At 45.1% G+C, this 21,956-nt stretch overlaps 1 protein-coding gene across 1 annotated transcript; it reads left to right on the top strand.

Moving 5' to 3' along the window:
- Positions 1-20,350: 20,350 nt before the first annotated feature.
- On the top strand, positions 20,351-21,564 carry LOC308317008 (kelch domain-containing protein 3-like; the record flags this gene model as incomplete). The annotated part of the gene is made up of 2 exons (XM_080765798.1): positions 20,351-21,339; positions 21,477-21,564. 2 exons carry the CDS (start codon positions 20,351-20,353, stop codon positions 21,562-21,564), a joined length of 1,077 nt encoding a protein of 358 aa, XP_080621924.1.
- Positions 21,565-21,956: the final 392 nt, after the last annotated feature.

Raw genomic sequence — 21,956 nt, 5'->3', positions numbered from 1 at the left:
AGCCAATTACAATCACAGCTGTGTGATCATAGTGGTGAACATATATAGCTGATGTAGCCGTAGTAGATCTGCTATTTAGGGAACATTTTTGAAAATAATTGATACTAATTACAAATATATGCCCAACGGATGCCTGGTTAAAAGTGGTTAAATTGTCCATAATAATTGTACAGTATATAAATTAAATGTACATGAAATGATAGATTTATTCTTTTTACATGCATTTAATGATTTGTTTCCTTTCAAATGCCGTCTGGCGGAACTCCCCCGCTTTGAAAACCTGTGATGTGGAGATGCATACAGTACAGACGGAGAGGGATGTCTGTTGTCTGTCTGTCTGTCTGTAGCTACATATCCTGTGATGTGGAGAGGCATACAGACAGAGATGTCTGTCTGTCTGTCTGTAGCTACATATCCTGTGATGTGGAGAGGCATACAGTACAGACGGAGAGGGATGTCTGTTGTCTGTCTGTCTGTCTGTCTGTCTGTAGCTACATATCCTGTGATGTGGAGAGGCATACAGACAGAGATGTCTGTCTGTCTGTAGCTACATATCCTGTGATGTGGAGAGGCATACAGACAGAGATGTCTGTCTGTCTGTAGCTACATATCCTGTGATGTGGAGAGGCATACAGACAGAGATGTCTGTCTGTCTGTCTGTAGCTACATATCCTGTGATGTGGAGAGGCATACAGACAGAGATGTCTGTCTGTAGCTACATATCCTGTGATGTGGAGAGGCATACAGACAGAGATGTCTGTCTGTCTGTAGCTACATATCCTGTGATGTGGAGAGGCATACAGACAGAGATGTCTGTCTGTCTGTAGCTACATATCCTGTGATGTGGAGAGGCATACAGACAGAGATGTCTGTCTGTCTGTAGCTACATATCCTGTGATGTGGAGAGGCATACAGACAGAGAGGCAGGAACATGCACACAGACATCAAAGGGGGCTTCAGCCCATCGCCCTTTTACCCGCGTCTGTAAAACAACTGCCCTCTCCAGACCACGAATGCAGCATTTACTATGGTGGAATGCATGCTAATGCCACTCCTTTCCATGCCATGCCGGAAGGCAGCATTCAGGAGTATTGCTTTTTTTCCTCACGTTTTCTCCTGAACTTGAACACAGTATTTTTGCGTTGAACAAATGTGTTTAGAAATCCATGTGGTACACACACCGCATCTCCACTATAGCTAAAGAGTGCTGGGTTGCGCCCCGAAAATAACTGATCTACAAGCTCTCAACGCGTTGTGAGCTTGTAGATCTGCTATTTTTGACCAAAAGTGCTCTCTTTTACGGGATTTCAGGCCCAGCCCCTCTAACACGCTCTGCATGTCCCTGCATAGAGGGATGTCTGTCTGTCTGTCTGTCTGTATGTATGTAGCTACACACTAACCCTGCGGTTCTGATCGCCAGCGCACAGCCACAGAGACCCCCGGAGACCACCATAGCCCCTCCAATCCTCTCCACATCCTCCACAGGGACAGAAACCAACCAACCAAGCAAGCACTCCCTTCTGGATGGATAGACAAGACAGACACCCTACCAACTGTTTATACATGAGTCACATATACTTTAATTATCAGGGTTTCGATCACTTACATCATACTTACTTAATATACTGTATGGATCGTTTGCATAATTCACCCGTGTGCACTTGCCCCAAAATAACAGATTTTTAAACTTGTATAGTTTTTGTTGTATATCGGTCAGAAACATTGTCATACAACAAAGTCACTGGTCACTGGTCACAAAGTCACTGGTTCAGGGACCCCCAGGGGTCCCTGAACCAGGGAATTCCACAGGGAATTCCACAGGGTCCCCAGCTAAATCATCGATAGTAAGGAACCAAATGCACCCTTTCTGGGTCTGTAACTCAGTCAGTGTATACAAAGAAATGTAATGGAACCAAATGTACTCTCCAGATAAATTAATAGAGATACAATTCACATCAAACAGTGTGTCCAACCAAGGCCCACTCTAATGCATGTCGAACTGGTTGCCCTTGAAATTTAAAGCGGCTTGAAAACCACTGCTTTTGAAAGAAGATTTGGGCCATCATAGAAGATGTTTCATCTTTTTGTTGTCTGCGGTTGTTGACAATCAGCCGCTGAGCTCCACTCTGCCTCTAAGCTAAACGCTACGGATATAGCCTGCCCCAGCAGCGTTAAGTGCATATCTAAATAGTTGATGAGCGCTAAGCTGTCGGAGGGGGCAATGCAGTGTCGCCAGTGGGCTCTCATTGAGCGTTGCCTATACAAGACGCCCGGTGGGACTGCTTTATACAACCTGGCATCCCGCTGCTTGCGAGGGGAACCTGGGACGGGACGCACGATGCTATCAGAAACACTACAGCACACAGTGTGGGTTAATTTAACCTATTCTGGGCGGGAACCCCTTTTGGTGTTTTAAGCGTAATGTTATACTTTAGCTATTGAAAAATAGCAGATCTACAAGCTCATAGCGTGCCGTGCTACGAGCTTGTAGGTCTGCTATGATTTTTTATGCGACGCAAATCTTTCACTATACTGTATATTCTTTCAGAGCGAACGTCTTTAACAATCAGTGCCGGGATTCCTTCAAAATAGAAGCTCTGGGGTGCCGGAAAGACATGGTCACTTTTACTCTGAACAATTGAACAGAATGATTTAGATCAAGAGTTATTAACGTTTTAAGATTTTCGATCTCGTCGGCTGAAATGGATGACGCCCCACATCGAATGCTCCCAGCCTGTGAAGCGATGCGATCGGTTTTGATGCACTTGAAAATCTTGAAAGCGTCCGCAGCCCACCCATCTGACCAGATACTAGAACGCTTGCTCTCGAAACACATTCGCTCCAGGGCGTATACATCCGGCGGAACTGCTCGGCCTGGTATTCCTAAACGTAACCTCTGTTAACTATGCTTAAAGCGTTTATATCTAACCTTATTCCTATAACCTTAACCGGTCCCTGGCCAGACAAAAGTCGGGCAGCTTTACTAGTTCAGGCGTCTCTCGAGCTAGACTGCTGACTTACACAACACTTTCAAATGCTTCCGTCAAACATGCTGAAAATGACCCGGGAGTAAATTGGATGCCTTTCCATTTCGTCTTTGCCGTTTTGACCGACCGTAAATCTAATTAGTCGAAGCATATATAGTAAATATAGGTTTTTTCTTTGCAGAAACGGACATCCAAAACGACATTTTAAAGATGTTTTAGAATACATTTTTCGTGAAACAGAAATGTACGTAGCACACAAGAATACTGGTTCAGAAAGTGTACTGCAACTGTTGTTGTGACACCAAGTCTGAGACAATATTGTACGGTGGGGTGTGTGTCTGTGTGTGTGTGTGTGTGTGTGTGTGTAAGCATATTAGAATGTGATAAACAGAAGAAATTAGGAAAATTTCCCTGGCCCTTGAGAAATGTCTGTGTTTATGGTTAAAGAATATTTGAGGAGTTGGAGGAGGCTAATATTATGAACATTTCTGAGACCTCTTATTTTACGTGATGCTACGTGCCTTTCCCAAGAAATCTTTGGTCGTTGGAAGGAATAGTGAATGTATTTAGCTTCTGTCCTGATTCATACTAAGTTGCGTGCCGGCCTGGGCGAAAATACATCATCTACAATAACACAATGCCTTGCGACTGAGCTTGTACATCTGCAGATTATAATTTTTCGTCCAAAAATTCTATGATGTCCTCACAAGTATACAGCAGTAATACAAATGTGTGTGTGCGTGCGTGCATGTGCGCCCGTGTGTGTGTGCCTGTGTGTGTGTGTGTGTGTGTGTGTGTGTGTGTGTGTGTGTGCGCGCCCGTGTGTGTGTGTGTCAGAGACGATGTTGCGGCGCATGTTTCATTCTCCTCCAGAGAGATGTGAGCTGATGCCTCTCTCTCTCTCTCTCTCTCTCTCTGTGGCAGCAGTGTGGAGAGAGATGGAGGAGCCAGGCTTGTCCAGAATGGATGTCTCTTGAAGGCGTTTTGTTGTTGCTCACCCCCCCGGACCCCCAGGGACCATTAAGCTGAAAATAATTGGCTGTGAATCTCCTCCCTTCATCGATCCTTTGGAGTCAGTGAACTCTCTGAGACACAGCGCGGCGAGAGAGGGGAGAGAGAGAGAGAGAGAGAGAGAGAGAGACAGAGAGAGAGGAAAAGAGAGAGGGGAGGGGGACACGCACACAAACAGGGAAATGCATGTGGGTATGCACGCCCCCCCCCCCCCCCCCCCACACACACACACAGTGAAACAAATGCACACTAGAGAGTGCTCACACACACACACATGCAGTGTGGCATAAGACAGACGATGAGCCTCTACATACAGTAAAATGGAGAGAGAGAGAGAGAGAGAGAGAGAGAGAGAGAAGATGAAGTGGAAAAAGAGCAAAAGCTAGAGCAAAGGAGAGGCAAGAGGCAACATGAGGGTTCAAACCGTGGAAGTCAGCAACTCGATACAAGGAAGAAGCACTCGCTGGGCCTTAGAATAGCAGTCGTTGGTTCTCTCTGCGGAGGTTAAATCAAGTGAATTTCTTCAACTCTAAAAGATGCGTGTGCTCGTGTGTGTGTGCGTGTTTATTATTTTTTTCTTCTTCTTTGGAACAGAGACGGAGGAGACTGGCCCTAACATGTCGTGGCCCGGCCCATTTATCTGGCGGTGACAGTCCCACTATACCCCCAGTCACAGTCAGTCTCTCTCTCTCTCTCTCTCTCTCTCTCTCTCTCTCTCTCTCTCTCCCTCCACCAATACAACAACAGCACCACTTTACTTTACTTTACACCACAGGCTGAAGAGCAACCACTGGCCAACAGAGGGCGCCCATGCCATTCCACAGATTCAGCCCCTGAGCAACACCACCACACCACCACTGTGTGCAAACCAATGCCCACCGTGCCAGTGTCTTTGGCAGCAAATTTAGATTTTTAATTTTAGTCAGTGTATTTTGAAAAGTTTTCATTTAGTTGTAGTCACATTTTAGTCACCTGGAATGTGTTGGTGTTAGTTTAAGTCGACTAAATGTCATGAGATTTTAGTCGACTAAAACTACAGTTGATTTAGTCGAACAAAATGTGATGCCGTCATAATGTAATCACTTGCTGAATATAGCCGATCTACAAGCCCACAGCTCGTCGTCAACAAATAAAAACTAGACCGTTGGGGAGGGACTAGTGGACAAGGGATCCAGTATAAGTAAAAGACACAAGCTCATGTTACATGCTGAAAATAGAAGATCTACAAGCTCACAACGTAGATTGTCTATTTTCAGCAAGTGTAAAATCAGTCATTACGACAGAATCAAGGGATAGATTGTTTTTTTTTTGTCATTCCATCATCATTTGATGACCGGGTGTTCGGTCAATTGAGTCTCCTACCAGAGAGGAATGAGTCAAAAACTACAAATAAATCGCCATGAATTCAAGGCTTCATGGGGTGTGTAATTGATAAAACATAAGTCATGTTGCGGGTGAACTATTCCTTTAACACACACTATACTTGAACCCGAGTGGAATAGTAAGAGAGTGGCGACACGCTTTGATCTCGCCGCAAAGCGGGTGCCTATGGGCTATAGTTCCAAACATTGGAACTATCCCATTGAGATAGAATGAGCACTTCCGCATTCCATTGTTACAATGGGAGTCACCGTGTCGCCACTCTCTTAACCCATTCTGACCGGGCACCCATTTTGGTGTTGGCATCATGTTATGCTTTAGCTATTGAAAAATAGCAGATCTACAAGCTCATATCGCGCCACCGAGTGGCGCGATACGAGCTTGTAGGTCTGCTATTTTTGAAAAATCGAAGAACGACTTGACATTTTTAGAATCTGATCTCAGGTCAGAATGGGTTCATCAGACCAGTGTGTGTTCAGTGGAAACCTCGTATGATTCTGATCTCAGGTCAGAATGGGTTAATATATTACTCTGACTTGATCATACTAAAGCGGCACACAAAAGCATAAAAACGCATTTTGAGCTTGTAGATCTGATACGTTTGAATTTTATATTTCTATTCTGAAAAGTAACGTATGACGTTTCCACCCAACAGAGACACATATTAATAATTAGTCATTAATTAGCCGGTGTGAGGATATTTCAAGGTTTTCCAATGCCGTCTCTGTGCTATAATTAAGACATTTTGTAAGAAAGAGTGACGCTATCTTGGAACAGTATATATTGGAATCAAGATTGAGGATTCAGGAAAATTGGGAGTCAAACTGGGGGTCCTTGAAATTAAACGGGTTTTGAATCACTGCTAGAGCCGTAAAAATCTTCTCTTATGAAAACTAAGTGAAAACTATTCAAGAGACTAATGACTCAAACTAAAATCAAAATTTGCTGCCAAAAACAACACTGACTACAATCATCTACACCTGTTAATAGCTCTTTCACAGCGCTATATTTCACAGTAATTGCCAGGTAATTCAAGTTAAGTGCTGAGCACCAAGTAGGATTTCTGTAGTACACATCTCCTGGTGTCTGGTACTCTTTTCATAATCACCATGTGTTAATAATAGCTGTCCCTATATGGGAGGTATGAATATGTTCGTAGGTAAAATAATGAATACCTGCTTACTATTTCATTATTAACTGGTTCAGACAGTATGACGTGTGGGCACGTCATAAGCAATCCAACAGACGGGTGATAGGACGTGTACACGTCCTTATAATAGTTAACTAAAACTAACAAAAAAACATTTCAGTTAACTGAAACTAAATAAAAAATAAATAGAAAAACGATAACCAAACTGAAACTGTATTGTGTGTTCACAAAACTAACTGAAATGATAGACAAAATACCCTTAGTTTTAGTTTTTTATCAACATTTATATGCCTTTCGGTCATTTATAATATATATTGGTATTCACCCTTTGCTTTGAGTTGCTTAGTGGATTGGATGATTGCACTCTCACACAGTAATAAAGGGGAAAAAACATATTGGTCATTTTTACACTGTGTTAGGGAACTCAGCTTGGTATGGTGGGTCAGTATCTGGGTCAGTATGGTGGGTCAGTATCTCTCTCACAGGCAAGACAGAACTGTCATCATTAAAGGCAATCTCTGGAGCCAGTGGCGATTCTATCTTCAGAATCAGGGACCTAACGCTTGCCCCCCCACAGAGCCAGGATCATCACAGATTACCTCCAGAATTTGGGAGTGGAGAGGATGGAATGGCTTGCCGTGAGTCCAGACCTCAACCCATTTGAACACTTGTAGTGCAGGAACAAACACTCAATAAGAGCCTTTGTTTTTTTACCCCTACCCGGGGTAGAACAAAACAGGACATAGTTTTTTCATGTCTTTAGGTTGTCCCCTTCATGAAATTGATGGTCCCAAGTTTTACTTTTACTGCAAAAGTCATGAAATTGATCCAGCCCAAAGGTTATACGGTACCCCTGCATATCTTTAAAATGTCCTCTTCATGAAATGGATGGTCACTCTTATTGTATTATAAGAGTATAATACAATATATTATTGCAATATTTAGTTCTATTGTGAATCTGCAGCCCTTTAAATAATATAAGGCCTTATCAGACATAGCAAAAAGTATCCAACTACAGTATATCTTCAAACTATTTATTTGACTGCAAAAGTCATGCAATTCTTCAATAAACGTTCTGCACCAACAAAGTGTAGACATTTTTCTGCGGGGAGTTAATCCTGCACCGTTTTCCAACTTGAGATTTAAATCATATTTGAGTGTCTACAGGTAGGACTAGGAGCCCTATACACAAAGCAACCAGAAAAATATGATAAGATAGGGCTCTTAGGCCTTTAGGTTTAGGCTATGGTACAAACCAGAAAGCAGGTAGGGATGTAGCTCTGGTCCATAGCCTTACTCATGGACCAGAGCTACAAAACAAGATGTTAAGACCGCTAAACCAAATAGAAAAAGCGTTGTTTATGGCTCCTTTTTTTTGGTCTTTTAACATGTAATGTCTATGGAGTGACGTCACGTCATCACCACTAGGTCTGGAAAGGGGGCGAGGAAAGGGGGCGTGGAAGGGCTGTGAGACAGGCCTATTTCGATGTCACATGGGTCCGACATGTGGCATTGCGTGCAGTTAGGGTTGGGGACAAATTGGACAATGTTAGTAATGGAGCGAGTGGGCAAGCTTGCGTCAGTGGCACATCAACATAAAGCTCTGAGTGCATTTCCTCTATCACAAACTATCAAGTTTTAGCTATTTCAGGGTCTTGGCTCTCTTGAGTGGATATTGTTCATCCATGTCCAAATAAATGACTCACCGGCTAATGCATCCATTAGCTCGTATGTTTTAGTTTTTTTCTTCTCCATCTTCATCCAAAAACAGCTCATGGACGGGTGCTCAAAACACCTTAGTGGTCAGGAGGTACACGCACATCCCAGTCAATTCAACGGGAGCTTGAACAAAAGAAATAAACTGAAAAAGGAGAAAGTCTGCACACCGTTTTAAAAGCTAAAAAAAAAAAATAAGGCACTAAATGATACTTTGTCTCGCTAGATTAGTTTTTAAATATATTTGCCACTGTGGACCTGCATTTTTGCTGTTGTTGTTGGCGTTTGTTTTTACTGCTGTTGAGACCGAAGACACATTTCCACACATGGACAACAGTATGAAACTAACTACCGGTACGTAGTTACTTGCAACAAAACCTGGTTGAGGAATGCGATGCCATCCCACAGCAAAATGTGTCTAGGTTGGTGACCATGAGGAGGAGGTGCGGCTGATTTGGGATATTCTACCCACTACTGAGTCCATACCACTGAGTGTAAACATTGTTGTTTTTTTCCTTATTACTATGGGAGAGTGCAATCATCCAATCCACCAAGCATCTTAAAGCGAGGGTTGAATACCAACCATTTGCCATTTTTTGGAGGCGCTACCGTACGTTTAGCAGTATTGCTCATTCCACGAAAGCCCGGTCCTTACAATCTATACCTCATTGTACAGGTGACAACGATCAACAATTAAAATGATATAAAACATAATTCCAATTGGTATTATCAAAGTGGAGAAATAATGGACCAAAGTTACGTTTTCTAACTTTTATTGCCGAGTTTATATTTTTAAATGGTATCTTTGAGTTTTTATTACATAATACTTACTCTGAGCTTTTTGAATCCTATACCCGACAAATAACGGAAAAAAACCTAAAACTGAACTAAAATTTAACTAAAACTAAGCATTTACCAAAATAAAAACTAAATAAAGACTAGCAAACCCACTAAAACTAACTAAAACTAAACTATAATGAAAACCCAAAACTATTATAACCTTGGTCCTATAGCACATTTTCAATGATATCAAACGAGAGAGAAATATTCTGATTTTTTTTCAGATATGCATATGCGTCTCCTCATGCCGAACTACTTTTGACCTCTGACCTTTAGATCACCCACCATTTCGAATTATATTAAAAACAGTTCAAATCAATCTCCCGGGATCTTTGATAAAAATGCACGAAAATGTCTACACGTGAACTTTGGACCTATATTGACAAACTATAGCAATTGTTTAAAAATGAAAACTTTTGGCCAAAAGCCATGGATCTTGTTTCCACATGTGCCTTGACTCATGGGGAACACATCTGTCACTTTGACCAGTAAGCGCCGCCCTCAGATTTTCCGCCATTTTGAGCAGTTAAAAGACAATTTGTACAAAAAAATCACACCTGTGTGAAGTGAGGGGCACTAATATATTAGTCTAACAGTTAGACTAATATATTTGTGCCCCTCACTTCACACAGGTAATCAACATGAGTTAGACTCTAATGTTGATTAGGTGATGTAATGGTGGTGTAAAACAAACGGTGTCTGTCTGTCTCTCTCTCTATATTTGGGGTACGAACAGCTGCAATACCGCTGGGTGACCTAAAGTGGCACTGTTGAGCAGAGCTAAAAGGGCTTATTGCTGCTTGCAGCTGTATTATTATTTATTATTATTACTACACTTATTCTTATTAATATTATTCTTATTATAATTATTAACGGTTGATATTTCAAGGATATACGGAGAGAGAGAGAGAGAGAGAGAGAGAGAGAGAGAGAGAGAGAGAGAGAGAGAGAGAGAGAGAGAGAGTCGTGGGGGTTTGCCATTGTGGGCATTCATCTTCAATTACCTCCCTCAATCTTCATGTAGTCAGCTCTGGATTTAATTAAATCTATAACCATCTGTCTTCATCGTTTCTGTTGTTGCTTTGCTGGAGGAGTGTTTGTAAGCAGCGCTCACATCGCCCCACACTCCCATCGTCAATAACACATTAAGACCCGAGGCTGATAAAAAAAAGGTCTTCTAAATCCTAACACTTTTCTGAAAAACCTATGCTTCTATACCAGTGGTGCTCAAACTATTTCATTTCAAGGAGCCCCACAAATAAATGTATTTGGCCGCCGACCCCCGTCTGACAATATGTTGTTCCAGGGGCAACCAGTCGGAAGCAAAGATTCGAGTTAAAAACGTTCGCTGTGAACGAATGTATATTCAAAGATTTGCACACATTTTCACGATAAAAAAAAAGCTACAAGCAAATCTACAAGCTCATAGTGCGGCACTCGCTATTTTTCCAACAGCTACAGTTTAAAATAATGGTTAAAGTGGTCAAAAGCTATAAAGGTGACACAGGTGCGTCCTCAGGTCTAAACGGGATAAGGCTCGGCTGAGGGGGCTGGGCGCTCTCGGTGAAGAATTGATGGGCGCCGAGGACACGACAGGGGGTGTTCGTTTTTGGTATCACTCACTCTTCAGGCTGCACACACACACACACACACACACACACACACACACACACAGTTCTTCATCACCATGAATATGGAATATTATTATTTACATAGCCCCCCCGTCTGTCCGTCGGCTCCGTCCGTAACATGACACCGAGGTAATTAGGCCTCTTCATATTCATACTTCAGAAATGACATGAATAATAATCTTTGCAACCCCCCCCCCCCCCCCCCCCCCCCACCATCACCGAAAAATAGGTCAGGGATAATTGAATTTGTTTATCGTATATTCTCCCATTAAGAGTAATCAGATAAGTACTGGGCAACGACGACGGGCCCTCGTGACAACATGGTCCGTCCACTGCTGATGAACCGTCACGTTAATTGAAGTTAATGGCCAGGGGGGGGGGGGGGGGGGCAGAGAGTGGAGGAGGGATAGGAGAGAGAGGAGGGGAGGATGTCTTTGGTCCCCTTCCGATTGAACTCGCTTCGGACGGGGCGAGGGGAAGTCCGTTCCAAGAGGTGACGTTTGGGGACGTGCCAAATTTGTAGGTCAGTCGCGCGCCGGGCGGCACCACACAGCAGATCTACAAGTTCTTATCTATGGGGTCGGCTACTAGGCCTACACTTTCAGCACGCGACATGTCGTTGACAGCCTGACCCCGAGCCCATTTTGTACATTTATTAAAGGAGGTGAAGTTCGGGTATATATTGTGGTCGCCTCGACTTGGAGCAAGTGTGAGGTGGGGGGGGGGGGGGGGGTTTGAGCGAACAAACACAAACACATGAAATATTTACCGAGATTAACTATTCACGAGTTCCCTACCATGAGCGTAGCCATAGCCTTGGCTGTCTGTGTGGGAACAGTGGCAGGATATAGTGTAGCATAAGCTGTGACAGTGATCTCAACGACGCATACACAGGCCACAGCGGCTGGGGGGAGGGGGGGCAGAGGGAAAGAGCTCTGTTCCTCCTCGTCATTCTAACGATGGAAGAAGAAAAAAGCTTGCTCATGTTAAGTCCGTCTCACTTCCTGCCCTAAAAAGAGAAACAAATCAATCACCGCCCGCGATCCGCTGAACCTTCCCAAGGGATTCGACGAACCCGTGGAGGGGAGGGAGGGGCCTCGTTGAACTCCCAGCATGCATTGCATTACCACGCACGTGGACAAAGGTATATACCTGGCAGAGCCGTGGCCTTGTGGAAGGAAGGAAGGAAGGAAGGAAGGAAGGAAGGAAGGGTGCGGCCGTAACAAGGCTTGACGGCCGGGGAGCTCAGGAGGAAAGCAACAATCAATAGCTTAGCCCCCGGGAGGGAGGAAGAGAGTATGGGGAATGAGTGTGTGTGTGTGTGTGTGTGTGTGCACATGCACGGACGTGTGCGTGCGCTCGCGTGCGTGCGCTCGCGTGCGTGCGTGCGGAGGGAGCACAGACTTCAGAACCAATCTCCTCTTTAGGTATCAGAGTGTCTCACTTCCTCTCTCTCTCTCTCTCGCATGTTGCTTGCTCTAAGTGAGGGGAGCAGTAAAGAGGGAGCCTGTGGTGACAGTCAAATGAACAGAGGCAGTAAACCACTGGCAGAGAGAGAGAGAGAGATAGAGAGAGAAATGGAGAGAGAGAGAGAAATGGAGAGAGAGAGAAATGGAGAGAGCGAGAGAGAGATAAATGGAAAGAGAGAGAGAGAGAGCCCTTTGTGGTGCTGATCTGTGGAGGGAACCTTCTCTCTACACTCCTCTACTCACAGCGGTCTACGGAACGCTTCCTGGTGGGTCTGTCACTTCCCCTCAGGCTCTATACGTGTGTGTGTGTGTGTGTGTGTGTGTGTAACTGCGTGCGTACACATGCACGCTCGTGCATGTGTATGTACGTACGTAAGGGAGTTTGCAGGTGCACTCCTGTGTGTGAACGTGTGTGCGACTGCGTGTGCACGGTGGGCGTGTCTGTACAGTTATGTAGGGAAATCTCAACGTGCGCCGCGCGTGTTTGTTTTTGTTGTGCGTGCGTGTGCATGTGCGTCGCGAGCGCCCATGTCATTGTCTGCACACGATAGCCTACTACGACGGCTTTGTGTGCCCGGGTGTAAAGAGCAGCGCACGGGGGTCACGGGCATGGGCGTGTGTACGTATGTGTACAACAGTATGCAGGGAAATCTCAGGTGCACCGCATGTGATTTAGTTGTACACGTGCATCGCACGCGCGCCCATTTAGTTCCATGCAATGTCCTGCCAACATGGCTTGTGGTGGACATTTCATTGAAATTTGATTAACTTTGCCACGGACGTATGTACAACATGAGTGGACAAAAACATTAACAGAAACGCAAGAATTTAGATAGCCCTGAATGACAGGTCTGTAAGTGTGTCAAAGATTTGAGAACCATAGTAGACTCCTAGGGCTTGTCACCGCTAAACCCCTTATCCCATAAACTTCTTTTTGCCTATTTTGCTAAACATTTTTGAATAGTTAAGGAAACCTGGAGACTTGGCATTCAGTAAGTGGCGGTTATGATAAAAAAACACCATTATAATGGTGTGTAAAACTGAAAATCTAAAAGTTTGCCACGGTCTTTGCCACATGTTGGTGACCCCTGGCGATGACACACACACACACACACACAGGTCTATATAGCAGCGCACAAGCTGGGGTCACGGGCGAGGGTCATGTGCGTGCGTATGTACGTGCATGTATTGTGTCTGAACGTACATGTTGTGGCATCATTACGGCACACTGTATGTACTGTACGGTACAGCGACCTTTTGCTGTAGCAGAGCAAGGTGGCGCGGGGGGGTGGGGTGGGGGGGGCTGGTTGAGGGGGTGCATTCTGGGGTGCATTCGTGTTGGTGACACGAGCGTGTGGGGGTGGGGCTGGGGGGGTTGCGGGGGTTACACGGGTGGGGGGGGGGGGGGGGGTTGTCGTGTCCCTCAGAAGTCATGTTACCCCCAACCCTCGTCACCCCAGGCTGACCTCCCCTAAGTAATTACCCCTGTCACTCCGTGCCCTCTCCACCCCGCCCACTCCCACACCCCCCCCCCCCCCCCTCCCCAAAAACATCATCAGCGCCGTAACCCATAGATGGGTTCCCCAATCCCAACACACACACACACACACACACACACACACACACACTACGACGAGCCTGCGTGTTTAGTATGGTTGGATCTGCGGCATGTGTGTGTGTGTGTGTGTGTGTGCATGTGTGTGTGTGCATGTGTGTGTGTGTGTGCGTGTGTGTGCGAGCGAGGGGCGTGCGTGCGTGTGTGTATACGATATCTGCATAATTTCCTAGCCGCTAATTGAGGGTGGTGGTTTGATTGCATGGGAGTATGGCCGCCGGAGGAGGTGATTTTAATGGGGAGACACGAGATAATGGCTGTGCCCTCTCTGACCCGACCCGTTCTGCGCCCAAGCCTCATTAGGGTGATCAGGGAATGCCAGTCAGGGAGGGGGGGGGGGGGGGGGGGTGAGAGGGCAACACAATGACACGCTTATTTATCTAAGGACACCTATACTTGGAAATGTTTCATTACGGTGTCAAAACACGCCCCCAAAAAGAAAACACGTCTTTTGTGTGCTCGCCGGAAAGTGAAAAAATGCAGGTAAAAGTTTTGTGGTCAAGTCTGCAGTGCTCTGCTCTCTTAGCCTCTGTCTATCAACCTCTTGCAAGAAATCCAGAGTCTTTTGGGCCAATTTTAACACTGTCAGAGTTGAATGAACTCTCTGGATGTTTGCTGTGTGGTAAATATTATTTTGTGTGGCTGCTGAACTCATCAGTCTCAATCTGCCTTAAATCGTACTTTTAAACCGTTGTCGTAAACCGGAAATAGCCGAACTATAAAGCTAATAACACATCGCCGGTTTGGATCCGGAACTGGAGGGAGGAACTAGAATCGGTTCCAACACATTTGGAAGCGTTTCTGGAACCAGGTTTTTATCACACTTCACGTCGGCTATACAATTACTATTCCAGTGGTTCTCAAAACTTTTACATTTCAAGGACCACCATAACTCTGAGAGTGTATAAGCGTCCATTTGGTTCCATTTGTACACTCTCAGAGTTACAGACCTGTTGTTCATATGTCCATATGTACAAACCAAAGAGGTAGCAGCACACACCAACAGTGGGGAGGTGCTGAAACTTGAACAGAAGAGAAAGGAGGTCACAAGGAGTCACGATGCATTTTTAACTTACGATTACTACCGGCGTTTCGACACCGTTAGGGTCCATTTGCAACCCCCTATAGGAATCGTTGAAGGAAACCGTTAAGGAATCAAAATCGTTAAAACTCCCAAAAGGTTCCCAACCCTATAACTGCGTTGCATTGCGAGCTTGTAGATCGAGTATTTTCCGCGTGCAACGCGCACCGTACAGCGACGTAGCCTACTGTACAAAGTGAACAGGTGCAGAGCCACCCGGTTTCAGAACACGCTCCGCAACCACGGCTGACGCTCTGTGCCAATTCTACATCTGGCGATGACAGACCACTGCTACTGTAACGCGCCAAGACTCCATATGCTACGAGACTGTTAAAAAAAGCTTGGAACACAAATCTATTCAGAGGGAGCCTGTTCCTGTGCTGCCGTGCGCCGCACAGGGCCCAGTGGTGGAAACATTAAGTACTCACATATCTTTACTTAGATGTGAAAGTATGAAATAGTGCATTGTAGAAATGCTTTGTTAGTAAAAGTAAAAGCTGCATTCAAAAATGTCTTCAGTAAAAAAATAAAAATAAAGTATTGGTATCAAAATGTCCGATTTCAAGTTTTCACACATAAAATGTATTGTAGATCGGCAATTTTCAAATGGCCAAAATGTATATATAGGGCTGAATGTGGTTATGTTTTGTAATAATGCCGGATGATAAATCAGATAAATGCCGTGATGTAAAAGTACAATATTTGCCTCTGAGATGTAGTGGAGTAGAAGTAAAAGTATAAAATTGTAAATGGTCCATGAAAGTAGGCTACAGAAAATGTACTTGTACTTACCACTGCGTACAGGCTGGCGATGCCGAGGAGCTTCAAATGCTCCAGTCGGGGCCCAGGCGAGGCGAGGCGTGCCAGCAGAAAGTCATCGGAACCCATAATCCCTTTCTTTGATCTCGTACTCCTCGACACTTCCTCCTCAGCCTTCTTCTGCAGGAGAGAGAGCAGACCTTCAGTGGAGGAATCACTCACTGTGTGTGTGTGTGTGTGTGTGTGTGTGTGTGTGTGTGTGTGTGTGTGTGTGTGTGTGTGTGTGTGTGTGTTGACATCAGTATGCACACACGCACACGCTCGCACATGCACACACATGGGTGTGAACATCATGGGAGATGTTCTGACATCTCCTCAGAGACATTGTTCTCATTCATGATTTCGTTACATGCTGTAGGTTGGAAACCTTGTATGTCCCGGGGAAAAAAAGAAAAACCTGTGGCTTTTCAGGAAGTGGGAGAGATAACCTGCATGCGTTCCAATGAAGCCAATGTGGTTATTATTTTATTTTAGCCACACAAGCCCTTGTTAGTGCCTTTCATTGGTTCAATGTTTAGATAATATAAAACCCCCCATACATAATTGTGTCAATCAACCACTTTCGGTCGCGAAATTGTTATATAGCAGATCTACCAGCTCAGAGCGTACGAACGTGTCACAATGTGACAAGCTTGTTTATTTTGCGTGTCACTCTTGTACGACAAAGTATAGCGTTAATTTACGAAGAAATAGGGAGATACAAGGTTTCTTCATGACAGCAACGATTTGTTGCTTTGTGTGTAAACTCTCAACGCAGACAGCTAGGGGAGTGGTCACACGAGGGGTTCAGTTTGACAGAGGAAATATGAAATATACGGTTATGTTTGGAGCTGGGGATACTGCGCGCTGTTGGGCCATACATCTTCCTGTACGCGTGACACTGGTCTCAATAAAAATGGAGGCCAGGGACTGGTAAAACTTTACTGAATAGTTTTGCATTCATTACCAGGAGGCGGATCAGGCTTATATGCAGGACTTGGAGTTGTTCAGAGAGAAGCATGGTGGTTGAGGAGGAGGGCTGTGTGGTCTGGTATGAAATACTGTTTTAGGAAAAGGACATAGTAAAATACTCAGGGCTGTATTTTGCGTGTCTTAAGAACCAGGTCTTATTACCTAACTTGAGTAAACTAAAGACCTGGAGGCGTGATCAATGCCATTTGGCTATTCTGAGTGGCCAAAGAGCATTGATCACGCCTCCAGGTCTTTAGTTTACTCAAGTTAGGTAATAAGACCTAGTACTTAAGACACGCAAAATACAGCCCTGAGTGGTATTACTGTGATTTTTCTACCAGTGGTCCTTTGTGGGGGTTCCATGTGGTGAAGAGACAAGTTGGTAACCAAATGAATGAACCCTTATAGATCTTTAGCGGGAAATAAAAATGAAACCAAATGGTTTCATTCCACGGTTCATTTCAAGAGTTAAAGAATAAGTTAAACATCTACATTATATTTACAAGAAGTTACTCAAAATAACAATTATTCTACATTCTCTAAATGTGTAGACAAATTGTTATTTTGATTAACGTTTCCCTGTTATCTCTCCTATGGTAGTTGGTATTTACCACTATCAATACAGCATGGAATTGTGGACAAAAAAAATGTATAGCCTATTTAGTTTTGGGTCAAATGTCATCAAAGGGTAGTCTGTGGCTCAAATACAGAATAAATAACGGGCCTTGATATGAAAAAGGTTGAAAACCACTGGTGTATAACCCTGAATGTTTATACACGTACTTAGCCCCCCCGTGGTTTGATTAGAAGAGACATGTATACACGTCTTTAGCACTAAAGTTGTTAAAAAAACGTCAGGGGTACCCACCAACGAAAGATCAATGGATGGACATTATTGAGGAACTGTATACTATGGAAAAACTAACATTCACTGAGACTACAAGAGGATAAATTCTATAAAAAGTGGGAAAAGTGGAATCTCTTCTCTCAGCCTAGCGATATGGATATAGGATTTCATTGAATGTTTTTTGTAATATGAAAAATGCAGCCTTTTTTCTTTTACTTTTGTCTTTTTCTTTTCTTTTTCTTTCCGTATAGTCTTGTTAGTTGTGTTTTCTTTTCTGTTCTTCCTTCAATAAAAATTAAGTGAAAAAAAAACAACAACGTCAGGGGTGTTCACAAAAGCCTGAGTAGACGATGCAATGACTCACATTTCATTTGAAAGTGAAATATCCGGTCGCTTGGTTGTGGCAACCGGTACGATGGGTACTCTGACAAGTAGAATGCATTCCCAACTAGCATCTTTCCCCACTAACACTTGCACCGTTCGTGATTTGTGTCATCCCAGAGTAAAGGTGCCCCAAGGGCAACGGCCTGAAGTTCTATACCACACACACACTTATTACATATACTGTACAGACAGACTCATACTGTACTGTATGCCCCCCCCCACACACATGCATGCACGCACACACGCACGCACACACACAAACACACACAACAAACAATTAAGTGTGTACTGTGTACATGCACGCACGCACACACACACACAAAACAGTTAAGTGTGTACACAAACACACAAACACAGGCACGTGCGCGAACGCACACACACAAAACAAACAATTAAGTGTGTACAGTGTGCTGCACCCACACACACACACTCACACCAAAACTGATTTATTAAAAGTGAACAGGGGGGGAAAAGTGAAATCAATAGCGGTTCCCTCTCAGCCTCAGTCAGCGGAGAGTTAAAACGCTGTTAAACTCCAGCCGAGCGGCCGTTCTCCCTAACCAACCGACCAGCCGAGCAAAGCATTGATTTTATATTTAGCTCCCAGCAGTGATACGTCTTCCAATGCACACGGAACGCACCGAGACTCCACAGCCTGTCAGCACATAAATCACACCCGTTGAGTGTGTGTGTATGTGTGTGTGTGTGTGTGTGTGTGTGTGAGAGAGAGAGAGTGCGCTCTCTGTTAACAGAATTAAACTCTTACTTAGTCCGGCTTCCAGAGAGGTGAACGGACAAAGTCCTGACAGCATGTGTGATGCTTCCTGCAGAAAGACTAGTGCGCTGCTGGCTGCCTGGAGGAGGGATTCATCTTCATTGTGTGGATGCCACTCACTCAGTGGAGACAGAGTGCTGGTATAACCACTTAAAGCCACACTATGTAACTTCTTGACATTATCACGTCCCACAAAATTATGAAGCAATGTGTTTAAGCCACATAGGTTTTCAACCATTTTCATGTTAAAAGTCCATTTGATCAAAGCAAACAAAATGGTAGGAGCGCACACCAAGAGTAGGCAGGTGCTGACCACGGGAGACAAACAGAAAATACTGTTATAAAAGATTTTATTTACCCGTTTAGTTTCGACCATTTGATGACCTTTATTTAGCCTCTCAGACCCAAAACTAAAACATGTTTTGTTGTCGTTGGATAATATTTTGTCCACATTTCCATGCTGTGTTGATGTTGGTACCATTGGGAGAGATAACAGGCAAACGTTGATCAAAATCCATGTCCATGGGGTGTACTTGTAGGCTACACCAAGCTGCCTCACGAGTCACGCCAAGGAAACAGGAGATATAGGCTCCTACTCTGGGCTTCAGAGCTTGCACAGAAACATACACAAACAATACTCACAATAAAGTTTAAATTCTGATTTTGACCCTGACACTGGATAGGCTGGAGTGGAGGGCAGCGAACCGAGCCTAGACTGCACCCTCTCAGCTGTATTGTCATCATGTATACCAGGTGTTTTTCAACCTATTTCATATCAAGCGAGGCCCATTATATATTCTGCATTCAAGCTACAGACGAAGCGGCAGGGGCGGTATTGCAGTCACTGTACCGCACTGTTGTGACGAAAAGAGAGCTGAGCTAGAAGGCAAAGCTATCTGTCTACCGAGCAGTCTTTGTTCCTAATATGGTCATGAAGTGTGGGTCATGACCGAAAGAATAAGGTCTCGAATACAAGCGGCCGAAATGAGTTTCCTTCAGCTTAGATTACATACATGACCATATTTCTTACGTCATCATTGAGAGCTAGTCATACATATACACACCATGTACTCTGGTCCCAGCAAATCAGGCACAATTTGCTATTTTATTTTACAGATTATATATATAGTATATGTATGACTAGCTCTCAATGATGACGTAAGAAATATGGTCATGTATGTAATCTGGTCCCAGCAAATCAGGCACAAATTTGCTGTTTTATTTGCATACGCATCGAAAGTGGCGGGTTGGCTGGGACGGTGCATACGGACCGGGCGAAAATATTACTTGCGCGCTCTGCTTGCGCAAGTAATTACACTGATCACCCCCTGTATCGCTACTTCTAACTCATGCCATCTGGGCGAAGATACAGAACCCTGGAGTGGCAAAAGGTTCATTTTAGCAGGAGTTTTGTGCCCTCAGCCACTGTGCCATTAAACAAACTGCCCTGTCGACACGACCTCTTTTGTATATGGTAATCCATTTTGCCATATTTGGTCAATCAACAGACCAATCGACGTTGCAGATTGGTCTGTGCTGCTTAACCCGATATAAGAGGCAGGACGCCATTGTTCAGGGTGATTATAATTTAGACAACGTTTCCATAAAAGGTGAATTGGCCATTCTTTCACAGAGCACAGGGTTTGCTTCACTGATCCGAGTCTTATCCACACTAGCGGAGCTGCGCTGAGAAAATGCTCTGCTGGACGTCGCATGGTGAAGGACCAAAGACTGACCGCCACTCTGCGGTGACCGTGGGGCACAAGGTGTACTCGTTCGGAGGGCCCTGCTGCGACGACACGGAGCACGTTTGCGTCCACATCTTAAACACGGTGTCCTTGCGCTGGGTCAAGTTGCCCTCGCCGGTGACGACGACCAGAAGCGGAGAGCCGCAGCGTCACCCCGACGTCCCCTCGGCGCGCCGCCACCACACGGCCGTGCTGATAGAAGACACCGTCTACATCTGGGGAGGGTATCCATACTGCAACGTGCTTTACGCGCTCGACGTCGACGGCCACAGATGGTCGAAGCCTGAGGTGTCGGGGAGCGTCCCGGAGGCGAGGTACAACCATGCGGCCTGCGTCTCCGGGGCGGCCATGTACGTGTTCGGAGGAAACACGCTGCTGACGGGATGCGTCGATCACATCTGTAGGTTGGACGTCGACACGATGGTCTGGTCTTTAATCAACACCCGAGGCACTCCGGTGCCCGTGTCGGCCACCATCATTGGAACAAAGGTGTTTGTATTCGGGGGCCTGGTAGACTTCAACACCTTCAGAGTGTTTGACACGGAGACCAACGGCTGGCTGAACACACCTGTGGCACGGCCTCATCCTACACGGCGATGGTGGAACTCCGCCTTCGCCTCTGACGGAGAGCTGTACATATTCGGCGGCCGCTACTGGGACCAGAGGTTCAACGACGTTTGGAAGTTCAACCCGGAGACCTCCGCCTGGAAGAGGGTCGAGTCCAAGGGGAAACGGCCGCGTTCGTCGTACAGCAGCGGCATGTGCTGTTGCGTGGCGGGAGATCGTGTCGTCCTCTTTGGAGGATACAACAACGCAAACCACAGATACGCCGACGACCTCTACGTCTTAGACTTGAGTCCTAGTTTGAAGACGTTATGCGAGATGGTAGTCATTCGGTTTGGTCTGGATCAGTCCGAACTCCCACACGACATCCGGTGGGAACTGGCCGCCATGACTACCAACAACAAAAGAAAAAACAACATAGCTCGAGTGTATAATAATATAAGAAGATGAAAATGAAACTAGTAATTGGACTAGTGGGCTATGTGTCCGAGACATTTCGGTCCAACAGCTCCAGACTAGCCTGGCCCAGCCTGTGTATGTTCCGGTCTAGAGGGGCGGATGCCGGCAAAACCACGGTGGTGGATCTTATTGGTTGACGGATCTGAGAACCCACCCCTGCCTCCCATCCCCTTCCCGGTAGAAAACAGCGGAGAACACTGACGTCACCAAACGTTGAAGCGACGCCACTCTGTACTGCTATTGGTTAGCGAGATACAAGATGGCTCCCACTTCCTATGCCAAATTTTCCAATGGGTTTCCATAGGCTTTTCATTAAATTAATCAGAATGTGAACGGTACAGAGTCTAGCCCCAGACAGACAGGCAGGCAGACAATCTTATGACGGCTAGTCTCCTACAAAGCCATGCTATAAACATAACTGGCCCAATACAACTGACCCTAATACAAATGAACTACTGCTGACCCTGTCTAACTGTCCCTCACATGAGGGACAGACGTCAAATATTAGAGGTTTGGACAGAATGCTCGT

The sequence above is a fragment of the Protomyctophum bolini genome, assembly GCF_963924005.1.
Source record: "Protomyctophum bolini genome assembly, chromosome: 6".
Classification (NCBI taxonomy): domain Eukaryota; kingdom Metazoa; phylum Chordata; class Actinopteri; order Myctophiformes; family Myctophidae; genus Protomyctophum; species Protomyctophum bolini.
This window is presented reverse-complemented; position numbering and strand designations above follow the sequence as displayed.